At 46.8% G+C, this 25,132-nt stretch overlaps 1 protein-coding gene and 1 long non-coding RNA gene across 2 annotated transcripts in view; both read right to left on the bottom strand.

The window, feature by feature from the left end:
* Window positions 1–25,132, bottom strand: part of LOC134984235 (uncharacterized) — a 379,662-nt gene that overhangs the window by 92,580 nt on the left and 261,950 nt on the right. The window lies entirely within an intron of this gene.
* Window positions 1–25,132, bottom strand: part of LOC134984229 (oocyte zinc finger protein XlCOF22-like) — a 130,793-nt gene that overhangs the window by 18,284 nt on the left and 87,377 nt on the right. The window contains exon 3 of the mRNA XM_063949856.1: window positions 23,664–24,629. Coding sequence (XP_063805926.1) covers window positions 23,664–24,629 — 966 coding nt within the window. The remainder of the gene's footprint in view (window positions 1–23,663; window positions 24,630–25,132) is intronic.

The following is a 25,132-nucleotide window of genomic DNA, read 5'->3' as shown; positions in this document are numbered from 1 at the left end:
AAACCGCAAGAGCAGGTGGACTAGGAGCAAAGGACTGCAATAACAGAACTGACCACCGGGCGGCCACAACAGAACCAGCATACCAGGGGTTAACCCGGCAGCGCAGAGCTTGAGCACCTTACAGCAGCAAGTAACTTGTAGCACTGGCACCATAGCTAAGCATCAACCCCTTTTAATAAGGAAAGACTGCATCGGATTGGCTGGACGTGAACTGGGATACCTATTGGCTTGGCTTGGTCTCCAACATGGTGGCTCCCTGCACAGAGGACACATGTGGAACCAGCACACAGCCACTACCGCTGGCCTCAGCCACCAAGATGCTGCACTCTATCAACAGGACACTTGGAACCAGACACCTCCGGATGCCATTCTCCGCTCCCCAGGACCCGGACCCCAGTCTCCAGATGCCCGGCAGCCACACCGGAGGATCTTGCTGCTGTAGCTCCTATCCATCACAGTGACACCAGCCAACTAACAGGAAGGCCACAGGGAACAAAACCAGATGTAGGACTCCAGATGCTGACAGTATCCCCCTTTTTAGTATGGTCTCCGAACACCCACGCTGCTTAGTGGGATTCTTGGCATGAAAGGCACAAATCAGTCTTGGAGCATGAACATCCTCTGCAGCCACCCAAGATCTTTCCTCCGGACCATATCCTCTCCACTCTATGAGATACTGGAGACGACCATACCTCTTGCGGAAGTCAAGAATCTTATGAACCTCGAATTCCTCATTTTGAGTAGCTTGCACCTTGGGAGGTTTAGGGAAAGCTGCTCGAAAATGATTTAGTACAAGAGGCTTTAGCAGAGACATGTGAAAGGTATTGGAAATTTTCAAATAGGGAAGCAGTTTCACATTGTAAGTAACAGGATTCAACACTCTTTTAATAGGATACAGACCGATGAATCTTGGAGCAAACTTTTTGGTAGGAACGTTGAGTCTGAGGTTTCTGGTGGATACCCAAACACGATCTCCCACTTTGAGACTAGGAACAGCCCTCCGTTTCCGATTGGCGTAGTTTGTTTATTCCTGGGAAGTCTTAAGTAGCGACTTATGAATTTTTCCCCACATCTTAGTGAACTGACGAAGAGCGGATTCAGCAGCAGGAACCTCAAGAGCTGGGAGAGATTCGAAGGAAGGAACTTGTGGATGAAAACCATAGTTAATGAAGAAAGGAGTGGAATTGGTAGAAGAATGATATGGGTTATTGTGGGAAAACTCAGCAAATGGGAGGCAATCCATCCAGTCATCCTGAGCAGGGGACATGAACATCCGTAAGAAAGTTTCCAGATCTTTTTAGGACAGAGCTGAGAGCTTTCCAGAATTTGGCGATGAATTGAGGACCCTGATCAGAAACTATTTCCTGTGGAAGGCCATGCAAATGAAAATTGTATGAGAAAAACAATTTGGATAGCTGAGGAGCAGAGGAAAGACCGGTGAGGGGTATGAAGTGAGCCATCTTCGAAAATCATTCCACAATGACCTAAATGGTGTTGTGCCCTCTGGAGACTGGCAAATCGGTTATGAAATCCATAGAGGTGTGAGTCCAAGGCTTTTCAGGTGTTGGAAGTGGATGAAGATGACCTGAGGGAGATGTTCGTGGACTTTTATGTTGAGCACACTAGGAAAAGGCTGCTACAAATTCAAAGACATCCGTTTTAAGATGAGGCCACCAGTAGAATCGCTGAATGAACTTGAGAGTCTTAAGACCGCCGGCATGACCCATGAAATATGAAGAATGAGCAATTTCCTGCGAAGTTTTGGTGCTACAAAAGTTCTCCCCGAAGGAGGAAGAGGAACAGTATGAGTTGAAGCAAATGAAGCCGGATTCAGAATAAATTGTTTCAGAGGAGTTGAGTGAATCGTCTGTTTGAAAAGAATGAGAAAGTGCATCTGCTCTTCGATATAAGGTTCCTGGGTGGTTAAAGAGTTTGAAGGAGAACCAAGAGAAGAAGAGAGCCCACCTGGCTAGCCATGGGTTTAAACAACGAGCTGTCTGGAGGTACAGAAGATTCTTGTGATTCGTGATAACAGAGATAGGGTGTTGAGCTATCGCTAATAAATATTGCCACTCTTCAATTTTATGGCCAACAGTTCTTGTTCCCCAATAGGATAATTTTGCTCTGCTTGGGAGAATCTATGAGAAAAATATGCACAAGGATGACTTTTCTTATCTTCAAAGAGCTGAGAAAGAACCGCCCCGACTTCCACTGAAAAAGCATCTACTTCCACCTGAAAGGGGCGACTGAGAGCAGGTTGGCAAAGAATTAAAGCGGACATGAAGGCCTCTTTTAAGAACGTGAAGGCTTTCAGAGCCTCGGGTGGCCAGATCGAAGGATTGACTCCTTTCCTGGTTAACATGGTAATTGGGGCGATGATAGTAGAGTAGTTCTTGATACATTATCTGTAAAAGTTGGCAAAGCCAATAAATCGTTGGATCCCTTTTAGAGTGGTAGGAAGAGTCCAATCATGAATTGCTTGGACCTTGGTTGAATCCATCTGTAGCTCCTGGGTAATATTTGAAAAGAAAATAGTATTAAAACCCCCTTTTCAGAGGGGCGTAGCCTGGATGCTGCTCTGAGTGGATGTGCTGACACAGAGCTCTGTCCACCACGGGGTTAATATCACCAATTGCTACCTGCCCCGGTGTCTCTGTCTACCAGCTCAGCCTTACCCACTGCTGGGGATGTTGCCCTGTGCTCGGGGCTGCCGCCGGGTGCTTTTTACAGCTGTTCACTGCCTGAGGCCTACTTTTTGCTGTGAAGCCGGGGCCTCGAGTTTAGAGCCTGCCCAGAAACGAGCTCCAGGACTGGATTGCAGCCAAAACGGGACCTGCAGCTGCTCCCCCTCCTGCCTGAACTCACCCACACTGAGTCTTCTGCCTACGTAAGACCCTCAGGTACCTTTGGAAGTGGGGAAGCACCCTCCCTGTCTGCTGTGGCTGTAGTTAGTGAATGAAATCCCCTGCCTGTGCTCCCGGCGGCGTCCATCTTGGTACACCCTGGTGCAGTGCTCCTGAGGCTCTCTAGATGTCACTGTCACTGTCACACGCTGCAAGTCACACTCTCCCTTCTGCTGCCTGGACCTGCTATCATATCCACCTCACCTGCAGCATCTTCTACAGGGGGTCTCTGTGTTTAACCCTTGGGAAATTGACACAACAACTCTTGCCTGCTGCTCCCCCCTGATGTGAATTACTCACCGCATGTCTGCCTCACCTACTCCTTCTATGCTATGACATGACACTTTGCCTTCCACGTGGAGCCCTCTCTGTTTGATTTCTTGGATATCTCTCTAGCACGTACCGTTTTATTCCGCATAGTACCCGTCATGCCTCCTAAACGCAATAAAGGGGACAAGGCGGTCTCCCAGATAGCGTTTTTCAGACAGTCTCCTATGGCTTCTAAATCCAAGGACGAAAAAAGCAAGGCCCCCAAGGATACCAGCCTCATATCTTCGCCACCTTTACAGCCACCCCCTCCTGCTGCAACCGGCAGCCCGGCCGGCTCCCTCGGGGACACTGTCTCTCTTACGGTGGATGTGTTGAAAAGTGTACTGGCGCAGTTTAAAGACGAAATGGCTGCAGAATTTAGGGCCACTATGAGAGAATGCCAGAAGTCGATAGATGATATTGGGGGGCGCACTGACACCCTGGAAACAAAAATGAGCTGTTACAGGCCGAAGTTTCTGCCCTTAAAGATAAAATCTCTGAAGCAGAAGACAGATCGAGACGGAACAATTTGAAACTACGCGGTGTTCCGGAGAATGTCTCCAACAGTGCTTTGAATGATTTTGCAGTGTCACTTTTCGGCAAGCTTCTCCCATTATACAAACAGGCAGACTTCCTTATCGACCGTATTCATAGACTCCCCAAGGCAAGGAACGCTCCGGACGGAGCTTCCCGAGACGTGCTCATGAGGATGCACTATTACCACGTGAAGGAGGCCCTCTTAAAGGCTGCCAGGCCCTCGGAAGATTCTTCAGAAGTCCTAGGAGAGTTACAGCTGTTTGGAGACCTGTCCCGTGACACTTTGGCTAAAAGACGCTCTCTACACCCCATTACTTCCATTCTACGTAAAGAGAACATTATGTATCGATGGGGCTTCCCTACAAAATTGCTGATTTCCCGAGAGGGCTCCACTGTGGCAATTACGAATGTCGAGGATGGTAAAAGGATCCTCGCGAAATGGAACATTGCAAGCCTTCCCCCACAAGCATCTTCTGACGGTGGCCTCCAGCGGGACTGGGCCTAGTCGGTGGCGATTGTTTGAGTATACTTTCTATCTCCTGTTTGCACTGTTCTTGTTCATGTTTACCTTAGTCATGTCTTACTAGTAGCTCTACAATGTTGGATGTACTTATTGTGGGATCTCATTTTGTTTCAGCACCGGGCTCCAATAATGTTTAGGAAGTTTTGAGGTCCTCATGGGTGTCCTCTAGGTGTCTCTCCTGCCCATCCTGGGTGCCCTCAGTCCCATCTCTCTGTTTCACTCGATCCTCATGTGGAGGGTACCTTGACTGGGAGCGGGGGAGGCCCGAGGGTACGGATATGGAATATGGTAGAGCTACGTCTTAAAATGTTTGTTTCTTTAAAGGTGAGGGCAGTTAGGCCACTAACCCCCCAGTCTAGTTTAGAGACGCCATGGTTAGGCGTCCAAATGTTCCCCCGAGAGGGGCGAATTTTTCTTTCCTTCTGTTTTGTCTACTCTTTCTTCTCTTCTGTCGCCCCCCTCTGTTAGATAGTCCCCCCGGGTTCTCGAGTCATACTGTCAAAGTTGTAATGATTGGTCTGGTTGCATACGTCTTTATTTTATCTTTTGTAATACTACAATAGTTAACATAGTATCTATGAATTTGAAGGGGCTTAACTCCCCCCATAAAAGGAAGTTGGCCCTCAATTACTTTCACAAACTTAAAGCGCACATAGTTGCCCTCCAAGAGACACATTTTATTAAGTCTGCACCCCCGCAGTTCTCTAATACGCGATTCCCACACTGTTACTTCGCGAATGGCCCGGCAAGAAGGCCGGGGTTGCAATTCTGTTTTCTAAGCACTGTCCGTTCTCTTTCACCTCGCAATATAGTGACCCCGAAAGGAGATATCTAATTGTGTCAGGTCAACTTGAAAATAAGGAGGTGACTTTAGTGTCCTGCTACGCCCCTAATACTAAACAGCTGACGTTTTGTAGAAAACTCTGCGCCAAGGTACGACAACTGTCCAAAGGCGCGTTGCTCCTGCTAGGCGACTTTAACCTCACTGCTGACCCTGAAATTGACAACTCCCGCAGACAGTCTCCGTGTCCCGGTCAGCTTCGTAGAAATGCGCAGGGATTCTGCCAACTGCTGGCGGAACATGACTTGCTGGACGTCTGGCGCGTTAAACACCCGACCGTCCGAAATTACACATACTATTCACATGTACACTCCACCTACTCCAGAATTGATTTTGCTTTAGCAGACAAATGGACCTCCCAGTCCATTAGCGCCATATCTATTCTCCCCATGTCATGGTCCGATCACTCCCCATTGTTTATTAAGTGGCACATAGCCAATAGACTCGTCTCTCCTGGTCCCTGGCGCTTGGGTAAACAAAGTCTTCTCAACCCAGAAACTAAGCAGGCTATCCAATCTACTATAACCCATTATCTCTCTGAGAACTGCCCTCGAGACACATCAGTCTTTAACTTTTGGTGCGCCCTTAAGGCAGTGCTTCGGGGTACTGCAATACAAATAGCGGCGAGACTCAAACGGGAATACCGAAAAAACCTTGCCTCTGCTGTACGCAAAGTTTCCTCTTTGGAAGTCTCCCATAAAAGAGGCCCGCATAAGCGGACTCTCTTGAAACAGCTGCAGACTGCTAGAGATGTGGTAAACTCCTTCTATTTGGCGGAGGTCCACCGTAACATACACAGGTTAAATCAAAAGTTCTATGTACATGGGAACCGAGCCAGTAGACTACTGGCAAGCAAACTACGAGGTAGAAAGGCTAGGGGTAAGATACATACTATTTACTCGGATAAGGGTGCTAGAGTCCATGATCCGGACGAAATTGCGACAGTGTTTGCGACTTACTACTCTAAACTTTACAATTTAAAAGACGACAGTTCTACCTTTCAGCCCACTAGGGGTGCCATCCGGGACTTTCTTGATAGTCTCGAGCTCCCCTCGTTGTCCCCAGAAATGTGTAGAGATATTGGTTCCCCCTGGACCTTAACCGAGATAGAAGTAGCTATAGATTCTCTACCTAAAGATAAGACACCGGGCCCGGATGGCTATCCCTCAGCTTTTTATAAATCCTTCAGAGACTGTCTGGCCCCGGTTTTGCTTTCAGTGTTCAATGAGGCCTCAGAGAGGGGTAGTTTCCCCAAAGAAATGTTGGAAGCTCAAATTGTAGCCATCCCTAAACCAGGGAAGTCCCATACCTCTGTACAAAACTTCAGACCAATTGCTCTGCTGAACTCAGATCTTAAGATATACACCAAAATGGTTGCTAATCGTATTAGTCCTCTTCTCCCTTCCCTAATTCACCCTGACCAGGTTGGCTTTGTGCCGAACCGCCAAGCCCCGGACAATACACGGAAGGTAATAGACATCATTGAGCACTGCTCAGCAAAACGGGAACCTCTTCTAGTTCTCTCATTGGACGCCGAGAAGGCGTTCGATAGACTAAATTCGGATTTCATGCAGCTGACACTGGAGAAGATTGGCTTCGCCGGACGGATCATGGACTCTATCCTAGCATTATACTCCTTGCCCTCGGCAAGGGTTTATGCGAACGGATGCACCTCTCCGAGTTTTGATATTACTAACAGCACCCGACAGGGGTGCCCTCTATCCCCTCTTATTTTTATTTTGGCAGTTGAACCCCTGGCTACTAGGATCAGATCTCACGATTCGATTAAGGGACCAATTATAGGAGGTGTAGCGCATAAAGTCAGCCTATTTGCAGACGATGTCTTACTATGCTTAACAGATCCCGAAGACTCCCTCCTGACCCTACACTCTGTCCTTCAACAATACTCAGACGTTTCATATTATAGACTCAACACCTCTAAAACGGAAGCCCTTCCATTCCACATTTCTTTAAACGCGATCTCTAGAATGAAAGACCTATACAGATATGCCTGGCAGACCCATTCCTTGAAGTACTTAGGGATTCATTTGGCTGGAGAGGAGGAGCGGATTAATCGTAATTTTGACCTTTTATTAAAAGCTTTTGCGGAGCTGACTGGGGAATGGATGATGCATGAGGTCTCTTGGCTAGGTTGGATTGCCGCGGCTAAAATGGTGCTCCTCCCCAAACTTATGTACTTGTTTCGTGCCATACCGAGGCTCCTCCCCAAGCTGTTATATATTAAATTTAATCAAATCATAACCAAGTATGTGTGGAGAGGCTCCCGGCCAAGAGTTGCTAAAAAGACCCTGGTTTTGCCCAAAAGTGCGGGTGGCGTTGCTTTTCCAGATTTGGAACTATACCATATGGCCTGTATCTTGAACCAAACTAGGGATTGGTTCACCGTCGAGAATCCGAAATCATGGGTGATGGTGGAGGCCACTTGCATGCACCCGGTTGCTCTCCCTGATCTCTTGTGGATGCCTCCTTCCGCTGCGAAAGCCAAGGGAAGGTCCTGTAAGTCAGTTGAAACTACTCTGGGTGCGTGGCACAAGTTGGTATTGTCTTCAGATGAGATTACTTTGCCATGCTCCCTTCTATCACTAGACTCCTTCTCTACCATGATTTTTAATATAGACCTCAGCGACTGGAGGAGGAAAGACCTCTCCTTCCTAAGTGACTTGTATGTGGCAGACTCCCTTCTCTCCTTCTCCCGACTACAGGAGCTATATGGCATACGGTCTCAAGATTTTTTTAAATACCTACAGCTGAGCAGTTGGATACACTCCTTCCCTAATCTTGCTGGCTCTAGACCCTCTCTCCCGGCATATATTAAGCTCCATTTGATGTCACCGAGGTATAGGGGCGGGATCTCCTGGTGGTATAAACTCCAATTAGCAAACTCCACACATACCAAATTGAGGGCCCAGACTCTATGGGAGAGGGACTTAAACAGAGCCCTCTCGAATGAGGACTGGGACGGAATATTTAGATCCTGTTTCACAATTTCAAAATGCATAAATCACTCTGAAATGTTCTTTAAGCTCATACAGAGGGCTTACTTTACCCCAGAAAAGCAACACAGAATCTGGCCCTCACAATCCAAATTCTGCTGGAGAAACTGCGGATATACAGGAGACATCTTTCATGTCTTCTGGAAATGCCCTTTACTCAACCGCCTATGGAGTGATGTGTTCCAACTGATTAATACGGTTTTGGGCTCCTCTATCCCTATGTATGGACCCCGCTTTAGCGCTCTTCCACCTTCATACAGACCACCTCCCTCCAGGCGACAGATACGTCTTGGGCCAGATCTTAGTTGCCACTAAAGCTGCTATAGCTCAATTATGGAAAACAGATAATGTCCCGTCCCTGGTAGTTATACAACAAAAAGTCCATAGGCATTTTGTTTACGAAACAGCTGAAGCCAGATACTTGCCCTCTTCTTCCTTTATTCTCATGAAATGGTCCAAATGGTCTACATATAATACCGAACTAGATTCTTCATTTGTAGTTGCCCCGCTATTTGCTGTGACAGAGTTAAATGAGCTCAATGTCCCCTGACCGCCTATTTCTCTCTGTATCCTGTGCATTAGCCTATTTATGCATATGTGCCTATCGTAGATCTTTACAGTATATTTTTGTACACTTCACCAAAAGTATGTAACCATGTATTGTAGTGTATTTCACTTTATGTCTGACTCTGAACCCTCCCCCAATGTTTTCCCTACTTCTTTTTTTTCTGTTCCCCTGACTTATTTGTACAAAAAAGAGAGAGGAGGATTCCTTTTTTTCTTCCCTCTCACCTTTCAATAAAAATGTAATGTTTAAAAAAAAAAAAAATCCCTTTTCAGCGTCAGCGCCAGTGTGGGCTTGCATAGAGGGAACCCAGCAGCACTTAAGCTGTGTGCCCTCTGTCCTAACGCTGCCATCTGTACCGGGGACCCCGGTAGTGTACTCACCACTCAATGAGGGGGGGTGGCATGTTGTGAGGAAGAGCGCACACCGCTGTGGGTGAGCGAAACAACCCCCTTCAGGAGCTATGCCCTGTCAGCGGGGACCCGAAATATTAACCCTTCAAGAGGTTGGTACCGGTCCCCCCCTAAGTCTCACGATGCAGGCAGACTGGTGCCAACCCGTACTGCCTGAAAACATCAAACTAAAATACATTCTGAAGAAAACTCTCTGGAGCTCCAGAGAATGCACTAAACTGAGTCTGCAGGAGGGACACAGAGGGGAGGAGCCAGTACACACTAATGATTTCTTAAAGTGCTAGGCTCCAATAGACCCGATCCATACCCCATAGTACTAAGACCATCCCAGTATCCCCTAGGATGTTAGAGAAAGTGGGACATCCCTATTGACAATCCTTCATGACACTTTACCTAAACCAATCCCGGAGGAGTTGACTTCCGTCTCGAAATAATAAGATTTTAAACCTACCGGTAAATCTATTTCTCCTAGTCCGTAGAGGATGCTGGGGACTCCATAAGGACCATGGGGTATAGACGGACTCCGCAGGAGACATTGGCACCTATAAAGAACTTATAGTATGGGTGTGCACTGGCTCCTCCCTCTATGCCCCTCCTCCAGACCTGTTAGAGAACTGTGCCCAGAGGAGATGGACAATACGAGGAAAGGATTTTGTAAATCTAAGGGCAAGATTCATACCAGAATTACAAAAATTAAAACCGAGGTTTTAATAGGAAGCGCTGTCCAGTCATATCAAATTAAACATATATATATTTATTATTTAAAAAAGAAGCATATATGGCCATATATTACACATAAATAACCAAAAAATATGATATAATTAACAGTATAATAATCAGTATTAAAATAGCATAAAAAGTCCGATTTGTTAATCAGTTAGTAAGGGCATGCAATCTTGTTATAGTCATCCATTAGTATTTATCATGTTAGTCCATTTAGTAATTGGATCCAATCTATTCAATTGTTAGTTTTGCAGAAAATCACTGGTAAGTTTAACTCCTACCTCCCGTGTATAGCAATTTTCGGGGGCTGTTGCAAATTAGAGACCAATGTTCAAATTAATGCAAAATGGATCCAATAGGACTTACAAGCCGGGGGAGCGCTCCCTCTCTCTCTTTTCAGCAGTGTGGGTACGCAAGTAATACACTTGTTTCCAGCGTGAGATACGGCTTCTAGGAGCGGCAGTTCACAGCTCACACAGAGATTGCAGCCCGATCACGTGACGCGTTTCTCCGCCTCTCCACTTCCAGGTACTCGGCGGCTTCCTCAGATGTGTGATACACGTCTGAGGAAGCCGCCGAGTACCCGGAAGTGGAGAGGCGGAGAAACGCGTCACGTGATTGGGCTGCAATCTCTGTGTGAGCTGTGAACTCTAATTTGCAACAGCCCCCAAAAATTGCTATACACGGGAGGTAGGAGTTAAACTTACCAGTGATTTTCTGCAAAACTAACAATTGAATAGATTGGATCCAATTACTAAATGGACTAACATGATAAATACTAATGGATGACTATAACAAGATTGCATGCCCTTACTAACTGATTAACAAATCTGACTTTTTATGCTATTTTAATACTGATTATTATACTGTTAATTATATCATATTTTTTGGTTATTTATGTGTAATGTATGGCCATATATGCTTCTTTTTAAATAATAAATATATATATATATATGTTTAATTTGATGTGACTGGACAGCGCTTCCTATTAAAACCTCGGTTTTAATTTTTGTGATTCTGCTTGCTGAAGGGGTCTATGCAATAAGCCCTTATTAGGAAGCTGCATCCCAGTCCCAGATCTACGTCTGCCAACGAAAGAAGGATCAGGCGCCGAGTATATTTTGTGTTGTGTTAAGATTCATACCAGCTCACACCAATCATACCATATAACCTGGAATACACATAACCAGTTAACAGTATGAACAAACAACAGTAACGGTCCAAGACCGATTTCAACTGTAACATAACCCTTATGTAAGCAACAACTATATACAAGTCTTGCAGAGTTTCCGCACTGAGACGGGCGCCCAGCATCCTCTACGGACTAGGAGAAATAGATTTACCGGTAGGTTTAAAATCTTATTTTCTCTTACGTCCTAGAGGATGCTGGGAACTCCGTAAGGACCATGGGGTTTATACCAAAGCTCCCAATCGGGCGGGAGAGTGCGGATGACTCTGCAACACTGATTGAGCAAACGCTAGGTCCTCATCAGCCAGGGTATCAAACTTGTAGAATTTAGCAAAAGTGTTTGAACCCGACCAAGTCGCTGCTCGGCAAAGCTGTAAAGCTGAGATGCCCCGGGCAGCCGCCCAAGAAGAGCTCACCTTCCTAGTGGAATGGGCCTTTACTGAATTTGGTACCGGCAATCCAGCCATAACATAAGCCTGCTGAATCGTGTTACAGATCCAGCGAGCAATAGTCTGCTTCGAAGAAGGCGCGCCAAGCTTGTTGGCTGCATACAGGACAAACAGTGCTTCTGTTTTCCTAATTCTAGCCGTCCTGGCTACATAAATCTTTAAGGCCCTGACTACATCCAGGGACATAGAATTCTCCAAGTCACTCGTAGCCACAGGCACCACTATAGGTTGGTTCATATGAAATGAAGACACCACCTTAGGTAAAAATTGAGGACGAGGCCTCAATTCCACTCTATCAACATGAAAAATCAAGTAGGGGCTCTTGTGAGACAAGGCCACCAATTCTGACACACGCCTTGCAGATGCCAAGGCCAATAACATGACCACCTTCCAGGTGAGAAATTTCAACTCAACCGTTTTAAGGGGTTCAAACCAGTGTGATTTTAGGAACTGCAACACCACGTTAAGGTCCCATGGTGCCACTGGGGGCACAAAAGGAGGCTGGATGTGCAGCACTCCCTTTACAATAGTCTGGACTTCTAGAAGAGAAGCTAATTCCTTCTGAAGAATATTGACAGGGCCGAAATTTGTACTTTAACAGAGCCTAACTTTAGGCCAATATCCACTCCTGTCTGTAGGAAGTGGAGAATACGACCCAGATGGAAATCTTCCATAGGGGCATTCTTGGTTTCACACCAAGAGACATATTTCCGCCAGATACGGTGATAATGTTTCGCCGTCACCTCCTTCCTAGCCTTTATTAGAGTAGGTATGACCTCCTCCGGAATACCCTTCTCAGCTAGGATCTGGCGTTCAACCGCCATGCCGTCAAACGTAACCGCGGTAAGTCTTGGAACATGCAGGGCCCCTGCTGTAACAGGTCCTCCCTTAGAGGAAGAGGCCAAGGAAGAGGCCATCTTCAGGAGATGCTTCTGTGAGCATCTCCTGAAGATCTGAGTACCAGGCCCTTTGAGGCCAGTCTGGAACAATGAGTATTGTCTGTACTCTTTTTTGCCTTATTATCCTCAACACCTTTGTGATGAGAGGAAGAGGAGAAAACACGTAGACCGATTGTAACACCCATGGCGTTACCAGAGCGTCTACTGCTATTGCCTGAGGGTCCCGGGACCTGGCACAATACCTCCGAAGCTTCTTGTTGAGGCGTGACGCCATCATGTCTATTTGAGGAACTCCCCAAAGACCCGTTATCTCTGCAAAGACTTCTTGATGAAGTTTCCACTCTCCTGGATGGAGATCGTGTCTGCTGAGGAAGTCTGCTTCTCACTTGTCCACACCCGGAAAGAAGACAGCTGACAGAGCGCTTACGTGATTTTCCGCCCAGCGAAGAATCCTGGTGGTTTCTGCCATCGCGACTCTGCTCCTTGTCCCGCCTTGGCGGTTCACATGAGCCACTGCTGTGACATTGTCTGATTGAATCAGCACCGGTAGGTTGCGAAGAAGACTCTCCGCTTGTCGAAGGCCATTGTATATGGCCCTTAATTCCAACACGTTGATGTGCAGGCAGGACTCCTGGCTCGACCATAGTCCTTGAAAATTTCTTCCTTGGGTGACTGCTCCCCATCCTCGGAGGCTAGCATCCGTGGTTACCAGAACCCAGTCCTGAAAGCCGAATCTGTGACCCTCTAGAAGGTGAGCACTTTACAGCCACCATAGAAGAGACCCCCTGGCCTTGGGGGACAGTATTATCTTTTGAAGTAATTGTAGATGGGACCCGGACCATTTGTCCAGAAGGTCCCATTGAAACGTCCTCGCATGGAACTTGCCGAAGGGAATGGCCTCGTAGGCTGCCACCATTTTTCCCAGAACACGAGTGCATTGATGAACTGAAACTCTTTTTGGCCTTAGCAGGTCTCTGACCATGTTTTGGAGGTCCTGGGCTTTCTCCAAGGGGAGAAAAACCTTCATTTGTTCCGTGTCCAGTATCATACCGAGGAAGGCTAGTCGATTTGTTGGAACCAACTGCGACTTTGGTAAATTGAGAATCCAACCGTGTTGCTGGAGCACTCTCAGAGAGAGTGACACGTTTTTCAGTAATTGATCTATTGATCTCGCCTTTATCAGGAGATCGTACAAGTATGGGATAATTGTGACTCCTTGCTTGCGCAGGTCCACCATCATTTCCACCATTATCTTTGTGAAAATCCTCGGGGCCGTGGAAAGCCCAAACAGCAACGTCTGAAACTGGTAATGACAATCCTGTACAGCGAATCTCAGGTACTCCTGATGAGAGGGATATATGGGGACATGAAGGTAAGCATCCTTTATGTCCAGTGACACCATAAAATCCCCCCCCCCCCTCCAGGCTGGCTATCATCGCTCGGAGTGATTCCATCTTGAATTTGAATCTTTTCAAGTACAGGTTTAGGGATTTTAGATTTAAAATGGGCCTGACCGAACCATCCGGCTTCGGGACCACAAAGAGGGTCGAATAGTACCCTTTTCCCTGTTGGTTCAGGGGAACCCTGATAATTACCTGCTGTTGACACAGAGTTTGAATTGCAGCTAACACTACATCCAGCTCTGGGGTGGAAGCTGGTAAGGCCGACTTGAAAAATCAACGTGGGGCACCTTTTCGAATTCCAGCTTGTAGCCTTGGGAAACTATTTCCAACGCCCAAGGGTCCACGTCTGACTGAACCCAGACTTGGCTAAAGATTTGAAGGCGTGCCCCACCGGTGCGGACTCCCGCAGGGGTGCCCCAGCGTCATGCAGTGGACTTAGCGGAAGCCGGGGAGGACTTCTGCTCTTGGGAACTAGCCGAAGCAGGTGTTCTCTTGCCTCTACCCTTACCTCTGGCGAGAAAAGAGGAGCCCCGAACTCTTCTGGACTTATGCGACCGAAAGGACTGCATCTGATATTGTGGAGGTTTCTTTTGCTGTTGGGGAACAAAAGATAAAAAGGTAGACTTACCCGCGGTAGCTGTGGAATCCAGGTCCGCGAGACCATCCCCAAACAATACATCACCCTTGTAAGGTAAAACCTCCACATGCTTTTTTGAGTCCGCATCACCCGTCCATTGGCGGATCCATAAGGCTCTTCTCGCCGCAATAGCCATAGCATTGGCTCTTGAAACCCAGTAATCCAATGTCTCTTTAAGCGTCCCTCATATATAAGACTGCGTCCTTAATATGAGCTAATGTTAACAAAATGGTATCCCTATCTAGGGTATCAAGGTCAGCTGACAGGGTAGCTGTCCAAGCTGCGACTGCACTACATACCCACACCGATGCAATTGCCGGTCTAAGTAAAGTACCAGTATGTGTGTAAATAGACTTTAATGTAGTCTCCTGCCTGCGGTCCGCAGGATCCTTGAGGGTCGCCGTATCAGGAGACGGCAGCGCCACCTTCTTGGACAGGCGTGTTAAAGCCTTGTCCACTCTGGGAGGGGATTCCCAACGCACCCTGTCCTTTGTAGGGAAAGGGTATGCCATAAGAATCCTTTTGAGAATCTGCAGCTTCTTATCTGAAGTCTCCCAAGCTTTTTCACATAACTCATTAAGTTCATGAAATGGGGGAAAGTTTACTACCTGTTTCTTCTCCTTAAACATGTGCACCCTCGTGTCGGGCACCGAGGGCTCATCAGTGATATGCAAAACATCTTTTATTGTAATAATCATGTACTGAATACTTTTTGTCACCCTAGGGTGCAATCTCGCTTCATCATAGTCGACACTGGAATCAGAGTCCGTGTCGGTATCTGTGTCCCCCATTTGAGAAGGGACGTTCTGCGACCCCAACGGGCCCTGTGTGTCGGTGCAATCCGTAGATTGACCTCCTGTCGACACCCTGGACTCTGCTTTGTCCAGCCTCTTACGTAGTGAAGCTACACTTGCATTTAACATATGCCACATATCCATCCAATCCTGAGTCGGCACCGCCGACTGGGACACACCACCTCCTCTTTGGATAAGCCTTCCGCTTCAGACATGCCGACACACACGTTCCAACACCCCACACACACCGGGATATAACTATAAGGGGACAATTCCCTAAAGCAGGCCCTTTGGAGAGACAGAGAGAGAGTATGCCAGCACACACCCAGCGCCAAACTGACACTTTCTGTTGAAATCAGAGCACTACATTTTGGCCACCGTGCTGGATTCTAGGTTTAAAGCCTAGGTTGTATCCCTCTTTCCGGACACAAGTCTGCAGAGGTGGAAAGACCTGCTGGTGAGAAAATTGTCAACTCAAGTGGAACGTGACCCATCAACAGCTCCTCCTTCATTTTCTCCAGCAACTGGGGCTGCGAGGAAAAGGATAACATTTCTGAGCCCACCTACTGGACACAAAGGTAACAATACAAGTGACACATTAACAGGAAATTGTTTCAGTCATCATAGCGACAATTATCTGGAAATAAGATAATACACAGACACATAAAAAGACTCAATGGAAATATTTTTGTTTTAAACAACTTTATTTAATATCTTTAATACACATATTTTTCTCTATAAACTTAAAAAATAAGAATTTACTTACCGATAATTCTATTTCTCGTAGTCCGTAGTGGATGCTGGGGACTCCGTCAGGACCATGGGGAATAGCGGGCTCCGCAGGAGACAGGGCACATCTAAAAAAGCTTTAAGGTCACATGGTGCGTACTGGCTCCTCCCCCTATGACCCTCCTCCAAGCCTCAGTTAGGTACTGTGCCCGGACGAGCGTACACAATAAGGAAGGATCTTGAATCCCGGGTAAGACTCATACCAGCCACACCAATCACACCGTACAACTTGTGATCTGAACCCAGTTAACAGTATGATAACAAAACGAAGTAGCCTCTGAAAAGATGGCTCACAACAAGAATAACCCGATTTTTGTAACAATAACTATGTACAAGCATTGCAGACAATCCGCACTTGGGATGGGCGCCCAGCATCCACTACGGACTACGAGAAATAGAATTATCGGTAAGTAAATTCTTATTTTCTCTAACGTCCTAGTGGATGCTGGGGACTCCGTCAGGACCATGGGGATTATACCAAAGCTCCCAAACGGGCGGGAGAGTGCGGATGACTCTGCAGCACCGAATGAGAGAACTCCAGGTCCTCCTTAGCCAGAGTATCAAATTTGTAAAATTTTACAAACGTGTTCTCCCCTGACCACGTAGCTGCTCGGCAAAGTTGTAATGCCGAGACCCCTCGGGCAGCCGCCCAAGATGCGCCCACTTTCCTAGTGGAGTGGGCCTTTACAGATTTAGGCTGTGGCACGCCTGCCACAGAATGTGCAAGTTGGATTGTGCTACAGATCCAACGTGCAATCGTCTGTTTAGACGCAGGAGCACCCATCTTGTTGGGTGCATACAATATAAACAGCAAGTCAGACTTTCTGACTCCAGCCGTCCTAAACTATATATATATATATATATATATATATTTTTAGGATCCTGACAACGTCTAGTAACTTGGAGTCCCCCAAGTCCCTAGTAGCCGCAGGCACCATAATAGGTTGTTTCAGGTGAAAACCTGACACCCCCTTAGGAAGAAAAACTGGAGACGAGTCCCAGTTCTGCCCTGTCCGAATGGAAAATTAAATCTGGGCTTTTGTAAGACAAAGCCGCCCATTCTGACAATCGCCTGGCCGAGGCCAGGACCAACAGCATGGTCACTGTCCATGTGAGATATTGGTCAACAGCATGTTCACTTTCCATGTGAGATATTTCAAATCCACAGATTTGAGCGGTTCAAACCAATATGATTTTAAGGAATCCCAACACTATGTTGAGATCCCACGGTGCCACTAGAGGCACAAAAAGGGGTGTATATGCAATACTCCCTTGACAATCTGGACTTCAGGAACTGAAGTCAATTCTTTCCGGAAGAAATTCTACAGGGCCGAAACTTAAACCTTAAAGAACCCCAATTTTAGGCTCAAAACACTCCTGTTTTCAGGAAGTGTAGAAATCGACCTAGTTGAATTTTCTTCGTGGGGCCTTCCTGGTCTCACCCACGCAACATATTTTCACCACATGTGGTGATGACGTTGTGCGGTCACCTCCTTCCTGGCTTTGACCAGGGTAGGTATGACCTCTTATGGAATGCCTTTTTCCTTCAGGATCCGGCATTCAACCGCCATGCCGTCAAACGCAGCCGCGGTAAGTCTTGGAATAGACATGGTACCTGCTGAAGCATGTCCCTTCTTAGCTCCCCAGGCCCTTAGTCCTCTGTGAGCATCTCTTGAAGTTCCGGGTACCAAGTCCCTCTTGGCCAATCCGGAGTCACGAGTATAGTTCATACTCCTCTATTCTTATAATTCTCAATACCTTGGTTATGAGAAGCAGAGGAGGGAACACATACACCGACTGTTACACCCACGGTGTTACCAGGACCTCCACAGCTATCGCCTGAAGGTCTCATGACCTGGCGCAATACCTGTCCCGTTTTTTATTCGGGCGGGACGCCATCATTTCCACCTTTGGTCTTTTCCAATGGTTCACAATCATGCGGAAAAACTTCCCTATGAAGTTCCCACTCTCCCAGGTGGAGGTCATGCCTGCTGAGGAAGTCTGCTTCCCAGTCGTCCACTCCCGGAGAGAACACTGCTGACAGTGCTATCACATGATTTTCCGCCTAGCGAAAAATCCTTGCAGTTTTTTTCACTGCCCTCCAGCTTCTTGTGTCGCCCTTTCTGTTTACGTGGGCGACTGCCGTGATGTTATCCCACTGGATCAATACCTGGCTGACCTTGAAGCAGAGGTCTTGCTAAGTTTAGAGCATTATAATTTTGCTCTTAGCTCCATCTATGTGGAGAGAATTCTCCAGACTTGATCACACTTTCCTGGAAATTTTTTCCCTGTGTGACTGCTCCCCAGCCTCTCAGGCTGGCCTCCGTGGTCACCAGCATCCACTCCTGAATGCTGAATCTGTGGCCCTCTAGAAGATGAGTACTCTGTAATCACCACAGGAGAGACACCCTTGTCCTTGGATATAGGGTTATCCGCTGATGCATCTGAAGATGCGATCCGGACCATTTGTCCAGCAGATCCCACTGAAGAGTTCTTGCGTGAAATCTGCCGAATGGAATTGCTTCGTAATAAGCCACCATTTTTACCAGGACTCTTGTGCAATGATGCACTGACACTTTTCCTGGTTTTAGGAGGATCCCGATTAGCTCGGATAACTCCCTGGCTTTCTCCTCCGGGAGAAACACCTTTTTCTGGACTGTGTCCAGAATCATCCCTAGGAACAGTAGACGTGTCCTCGGAAAAGCTGCGATTTTGGAATATTTAGAATCCACTCGTGCTGTCGTAGAACTATTAAAGATAGTGCTACTCCGACCTCCAACTGTTCTCTGGACCTTGCCCTTATCAGGAAAGCGTCCAAGTTTCTTTTAAGAAGAATCATCATTTCGGCCATTACCTTGGTAAAGACCCGGGGCGCCGTGGACAATCCAAACGGCAGCGTCTGAACTGATAGTGACAGTTCTGTACCACGAACCTGAGGTACCCTTGGTGAGAAGGGCAAATTTGGACCTGTAGGTAAGTGTCCCTGATATCCAGTGACACCATATCGTCCCCTTCTTCCTGGTTCGCTATCACTGCTCTGAGTGACTCCATCTTGATTTGAACGCTTGTATGTAAGTGTTCAAATATTTCAGATCTCACCGAGCCGTTTGGCTTCAGTACCACAATATAGTGTGGAATAATACCCCCTCCCTTGTTGTAGGAGGGGTACTTTGATTATCACCTGCTGGGAATACAGCCTGTGAATTGTTTCCAATACTGCCTCCCTGTCGGAGGTAGACGTTGGTAAAACAGACTTCCGGAACTTGTGAGGAGGAGACGTCTCGAATTTCCAATGTACACCTGGGATACTACATGTAGGATCCAGGAGTCCCCTTGCGAGTGAGCCCACTGCGTGCTGAAACTCTTGAGATGACCCCCTACCGCACCTGAGTCCGCTTGTACTGCCCCAGCGTCATGCTGCGGACTTGGCAGAAGCTGTGAAGAGCTTCTGTTCCTGGGAATGGGCTGCTTGCTGCAGTCTTCTTCCCTTTCCTCTACCCCTGGGCAGATATGACTGGCCTTTGCCCGCCTGCCCGTATGGGGACGAAAGGACTGAGACTGAAAAGACTGTGTCCTTTTCTGCTGAGATGTGACTCGGGGTAACAAAAGGTGGATTTTTCAGCTGTTGCCATGGCCACCAGGTCCGATGGACCGCCCCTTTATACGGCAATACTTCCATGTGCCGTCTGGAATCTGCCTCACCTGACCCCTGTCGTGTCTTCGTCTGGCAGATATGGACATCACATTTACTCTTGATGCCAGAATGCAAATATCCCTCTGCGCATCACGCATATATAGAAATGCATCCTTAAAATGCTCTATAGACAATAAAATCTTGTCCCTGTCAAGGGTATCAAAATTTTCAGTCAGGAAATCCGACCAAGCCCCCTCAGCGCTGCACATCCAGTCTGAGGCGATTGCTGGTCGTAGTATAACACCAGTATGTGTGTATATACTTCTTAGGCTATTTTTCAGCTTCCTATCAGCTGGCTCCTTGAGGGCGGCCGTATCTGGAGACGGTAACGCCACTTGTTTTTATAAGCGTGTGAGCGCCTTATCCACCCTAAGGTGTGTTTCCTTACTTCTGGCGGGAAAGGGTATACCGCCATAACTTTCTATCGGAGGAACCCCACGTATCATCACACACTTCATTTAATTTATCTGATTCAGGCAAAACTACAAGTAGTTTATTCACACCCTACAAAATACCCTTATTTGTGGTACTTGTAGTATCAGAAATATGTAACACCTCCTTCATGCCCTTAACATGTAACGTGTGGCCCTAAAGGAAAATACGTTTGTTTCTTCACCGTCGACACTGGAGTCAGTGTCCGTGAGGTAAATGGGCGTTTTTACAAGCCCCTGACGGTGTCTGAGACGCCTGGACAGGTACTAATTTGTTTGCCTGTCGTCTCATGTCGTCAACCGGCTTGCAGCGTGTTGACATGATCACGTACTTCCACAAGTAAGCCATCCATTCCGGTGTCGACTCCCTAGAGAGTGACATCACCATTACAGGCAATTTGCTCCGCCTCCTCACCAAAATTTTCCTCATACATGTCGACACACACGTACCGACATACAGCACACACACAGGGAATGCTCTGATAGAGGACAGGACCCACTAGCCCTTTGGGGAGACAGAGGGAGAGTTTGCCAGCACACACCAAAATGCTATAATTATACAGGGACAACCTTTATATAAGTGTTCCTCCCTTATAGCATTTAATATATATTTATATCGCCAAATCAGTGCCCCCCCTCTCTGTTTTAACCCTGTTTCTGTAGTGCAGTGCAGGGGAGAGCATGGGAGCCTTCCCCTCAGCCTTTCTGTGAGGGAAAATGGCGCTGTGTGCTGAGGAGAATAAGCTCCGCCCCCTTTTCAGCGGGCTTTTTCTCCCGGTTTTTAAGAACTGGCCTGGGTTAAAATACATACATATAGCCTTAATGGCTATATGTGATGTATTTATTTTGCCAATAAGGTACTTATATTGCTGCCCAGGGCGCCCCCAGCAGCGCCCTGCACCCTCCGTGACCAGGTCAGTGAGCCGTGTGACAACAATGGCGCACAGCTGCAGTGCTGTGCGCTACCTTCATGAAGACTGTGAAGTCTTCTGCCGCCTGTTTCCGGACCTCCGTTCTGCCGTCTTCTTCAGCGTCTGTAAGGGGGATCGGCGGCGCGGCTCCGGGACGAACCCCAGGCTGACCTGTGTTCCGACTCCCTCTGGAGCTCAGTGTCCAGTAGCCTAAGATCCCAATCCATCCTGCACGCAGGTGAGTTGGAGATCTCTCCCCTAAGTCCCTCGTTGCAGTGATCCTGTTGCCAGCAGGAATCACTGAATGAAACCTAAAAAAAAAAACTTTTCTAAACAGCTCTTTAAGAGAGCCATCCAGATTGCACCCTTCTCGGACGGGCACAAAAACCTAACTGAGGCTTGGAGGAGGGTCATAGGGGGAGGAGCCAGTACGCACCATGTGACCTTAAAGCTTTTTTAGATGTGCCCTGTCTCCTGCGGAGCCCGCTATTCCCCATGGTCCTGACGGAGTCCCCAGCATCCACTAGGACGTTAGAGAAAATACTTTACTCTGCACAACATGGATAAAATATCCTTTAAAGCACAGAAACAATTCAAGTTACATTATAGTATTGCAGGTAAGTAAAACAGATGCATATCAGGAAAGCCAAAACCCTATGGGGGTCATTCAGAACCAGCTGCAATAGCGGCCCGCAGAAGTTTGCTGGTGGTGACAAAATGCACATGCGCAGCGGCCGCGCAGACACACTCATTGTTGCCGCATCCCTGAGGGGTGAACGCAGGCGGGCCAGGACCATTTTCCAGGAGCTGCATGATGTCACATCTGCGTTCATCTCTGATTAACCACCTATAAGCTTCCAGAGTGCACCTCATATCTCATCTTTTCCAAGTTACTACAATTGATATGAGATCGGTAGCAGCACTACTTTCAGGATTATTACACAGAACACACATAAAGGCTGACACAGCAAATAACAGTAACACATACAAGGGATTAATTAGAAATAAGGAAGCATGATCATCATTAAGTCTAATTATCAACTGGTTCTGTGCGGGACCCATACACCTCTTTACTTCCTCCAGCAGCCCTTGGTACTGTACTGCGGCCATCCACCCTATCTCCCACCACCCTGTCTCCCCCACTACTGCCACCTACCTTATCTCCCCCACTACCACCGCCCTGTCTCCCCAACTACTGCCACCCACTCTGTCTCCCCCCACTACTGCCACCCACCCTGTATACCCCCACTACTTTCACTCGCCCTGTCTCCTTCCACTACTGCTACCACCCTGTCTCCCCACACAACTGCCACCCGCCCCGTCTCCCCCACTTCTACCACCCTGTCTCCCCCCCACTACTGCCACCCACCCTATCTCCTCCCCACTACTGTCACCACCATGTCTCTCCCCACTATTGCCACATATCCCCAACTAGCCCCCACCCCCTCCTGCCACTCGCCCTGTCTCCTTCCACTACTGCTACCACCGTCTCCCCACACAACTGCCACCCGCCCCGTCTCCCCCCACTACTGCCACCCACCCTGTCTCCTCCCCACTACTGTCAACACCCTGTCTCTCCCCACTACTGCCACCGCCTTAACTCCCCCCACTACTGCCACATCTCCAACTAGTGTCTAAGTGTCACTCCACCATCCAGGACACCAAGATTCCGCACAGGATCAGTATTTTGTAACTCTGAACCCCCAAACTGTCTGGTTGGTTTGTAAAGCTGAGCTGTAGCCCTGCCCTTTGTTGGTGAGCTTCTATCATAAGGAACTGTTTCGCCAGGACTGACACACAGTCACAGCCAACTGGCATCACCCACACCTGGAGCTCAGCTAGACAACCATTTAGGATTGGTACTGGGTTATCAGGACTTGTAGCAAAAGACAGGTCATCTGCATAGCAGTGGTAGATGATGGCATGACATCTGATTATTTCACCCAGTGGTAACATGTATATTGCAAAAAGCATAGGAGATAGGATAAGAACGCATGGCAATGATGAGTATACTCCAGAAGATTAAAATGGTTCCTCACCTGAGTGATGTCTATTGTGTGCAGCAAGCGCTGATTTTTTTCCCAGAGTATAGAAATGGCTTCTCACCTGTGTGAGTTCACTGATGTTTAACAAGAGGTGATTTTTGTATAAAACATTTTCCACACTCAGAACATGGAAATAGCTTCTCACCTGTGTGAATTCTATTAGGTCCAACAAGAACCTGTGTGATTTCAGTGATGTATACCAAGATGTGATTTACTTAAACAACATTTCCCACACTCAGCAAGAAAACAGCTACTGACCTGTGTGACTTCTGTGATGTATAACAAGATCTGATTTGTGTGCAAAACATTTCCCACACTCAGAACATGGAAATGACTTCTCATCTGTGTGACTTTGCTGATGTCTAACAAGATTTGATTTCCGTGTAAAACATTTTCCACACTCAGAACACGGAAATGACTTCTCACCTGTGTGACTTTGCTGATGTCTAACAAGATGTGATTTCTGTGTAAACCATTTCCCACACTCAGAACATGGAAATGCCTTCTTACCTGTGTGACTTCTCTGATGTATAACAAGGTGGGATTTCAAGGTAAAACTTTTCCCGCACTCAGAGCAAGAAAATAGCTTCTCACGTGTGTGAATTCTCTGATGTGTAACAAGATCTGATTTCTTTGTAAAACATTTCCCACACTCAGAACATGGAAATGGCCTCTCACCTGTGTGACTTCTGTGGTGCATAACAAGATCTGATTTCCATGTAAAACATTTCCCACACTCAGAACATGAAAATGGCTTCTCACCTGTGTGACTTCTCTGATGTTTAACAAGATCTGATTTCCGTGCAAAACATTTCCCACACTCAGAACATCGAAATGGCTTCTCACCTGTGTGACTTTGCTGATGTCTAACAAAATGTGATTTCCGTGTAAAGCATTTCCCACACTCAGAGCAAGAAAACAGCTTCTCACCTGTGTGACTTCTGTGATGTATAACAAGATCTGATTTGTTTGCAAAACATTTCCCACACTCAGAACATGGAAATGGCTTCTCACCTGTGTGACTTTGTTGATGTGTAACAAGTTGTGATTTTTGTGCAAAACATTTCCCACACTCAGAACATGGAAATGGCTTCTCACCGGTGTGACTTTGTTGATGTGTAACAAGTTGTGATTTTTGTGTAAAACATTTCCCGCACTCACAGCAAGAGAATGGCTTCTCACCTGTGTGACTTCTCTGATGTCTAACAAGATGCGATTTGTATGTAAAACATTTCCCACACTCAGAACATATCAGTGGCCTCTCACCTACCTTACCTGTATGTGGGTTATTAGGTTTTGAGTTCTGTGTAAAACATTTGGCATCTATAGAACGTAGAAACACTGTGTCTACAGTCAGAGCTGTAACAGATGCACCAATATCAGAGTGATCAGGAGAACATTTCCCAGGATTAGAGGGATCAGCTGATAGAGCTGGATGTATAATTGGGGTAATGGGGTTAGCTCCTGGAGAATCCGGTCTACTGTCATTTTCTTTTATTTCACAATCTGGGGATAACATTAGATGTCCTTCTGAGATATTCCTGCTTGTGTGTCCATCTGCTGGAAATAAAATACATTATGGAAATGTGACATTTTCTGTAACAATATTAATCTTGCAAAAAATAGGAGAAAACGATTTTCTAATTGTAAATGTGTGTATATATTTTTTATGAAGGCTTTATAATATTGTGTCTCAGACTATCGTTGTGTCCACCCTCCTGAGAACACTCACAATAACAAATGTAATATTATAATAAGACTTAAATATATCTCTCTCTTGTACTGGTAACTAACCATGAAGTATATATGGAGATGTAGTCACTCACCAAGTCCTATGTCAGCACCAATGTAAAACAATGGATGGGGAACATATCGTATGAATTGGAGATTCTAGATGAACAATAACATCAGTCATATGAGCTGATGGATCAGAGAAATGTCTCCTAACGTTACTCCTGGAAGCATTGGTAAGGTAGCATTCCTTTATGTGTGTGCTCATACGCTGGTAAGCCTATACATGTGTTACTCACCCTTATATAAGGTATATTGCTACAGCAGAGTAG

Source organism: Pseudophryne corroboree (assembly GCF_028390025.1).
Source record: "Pseudophryne corroboree isolate aPseCor3 chromosome 3 unlocalized genomic scaffold, aPseCor3.hap2 SUPER_3_unloc_41, whole genome shotgun sequence".
In the NCBI taxonomy this organism is placed as follows: Eukaryota; Metazoa; Chordata; class Amphibia; order Anura; family Myobatrachidae; genus Pseudophryne; species Pseudophryne corroboree.
The sequence above is the reverse complement of the archived record's forward strand: the minus strand, read 5'-3'. Positions and strand labels throughout refer to the sequence as shown.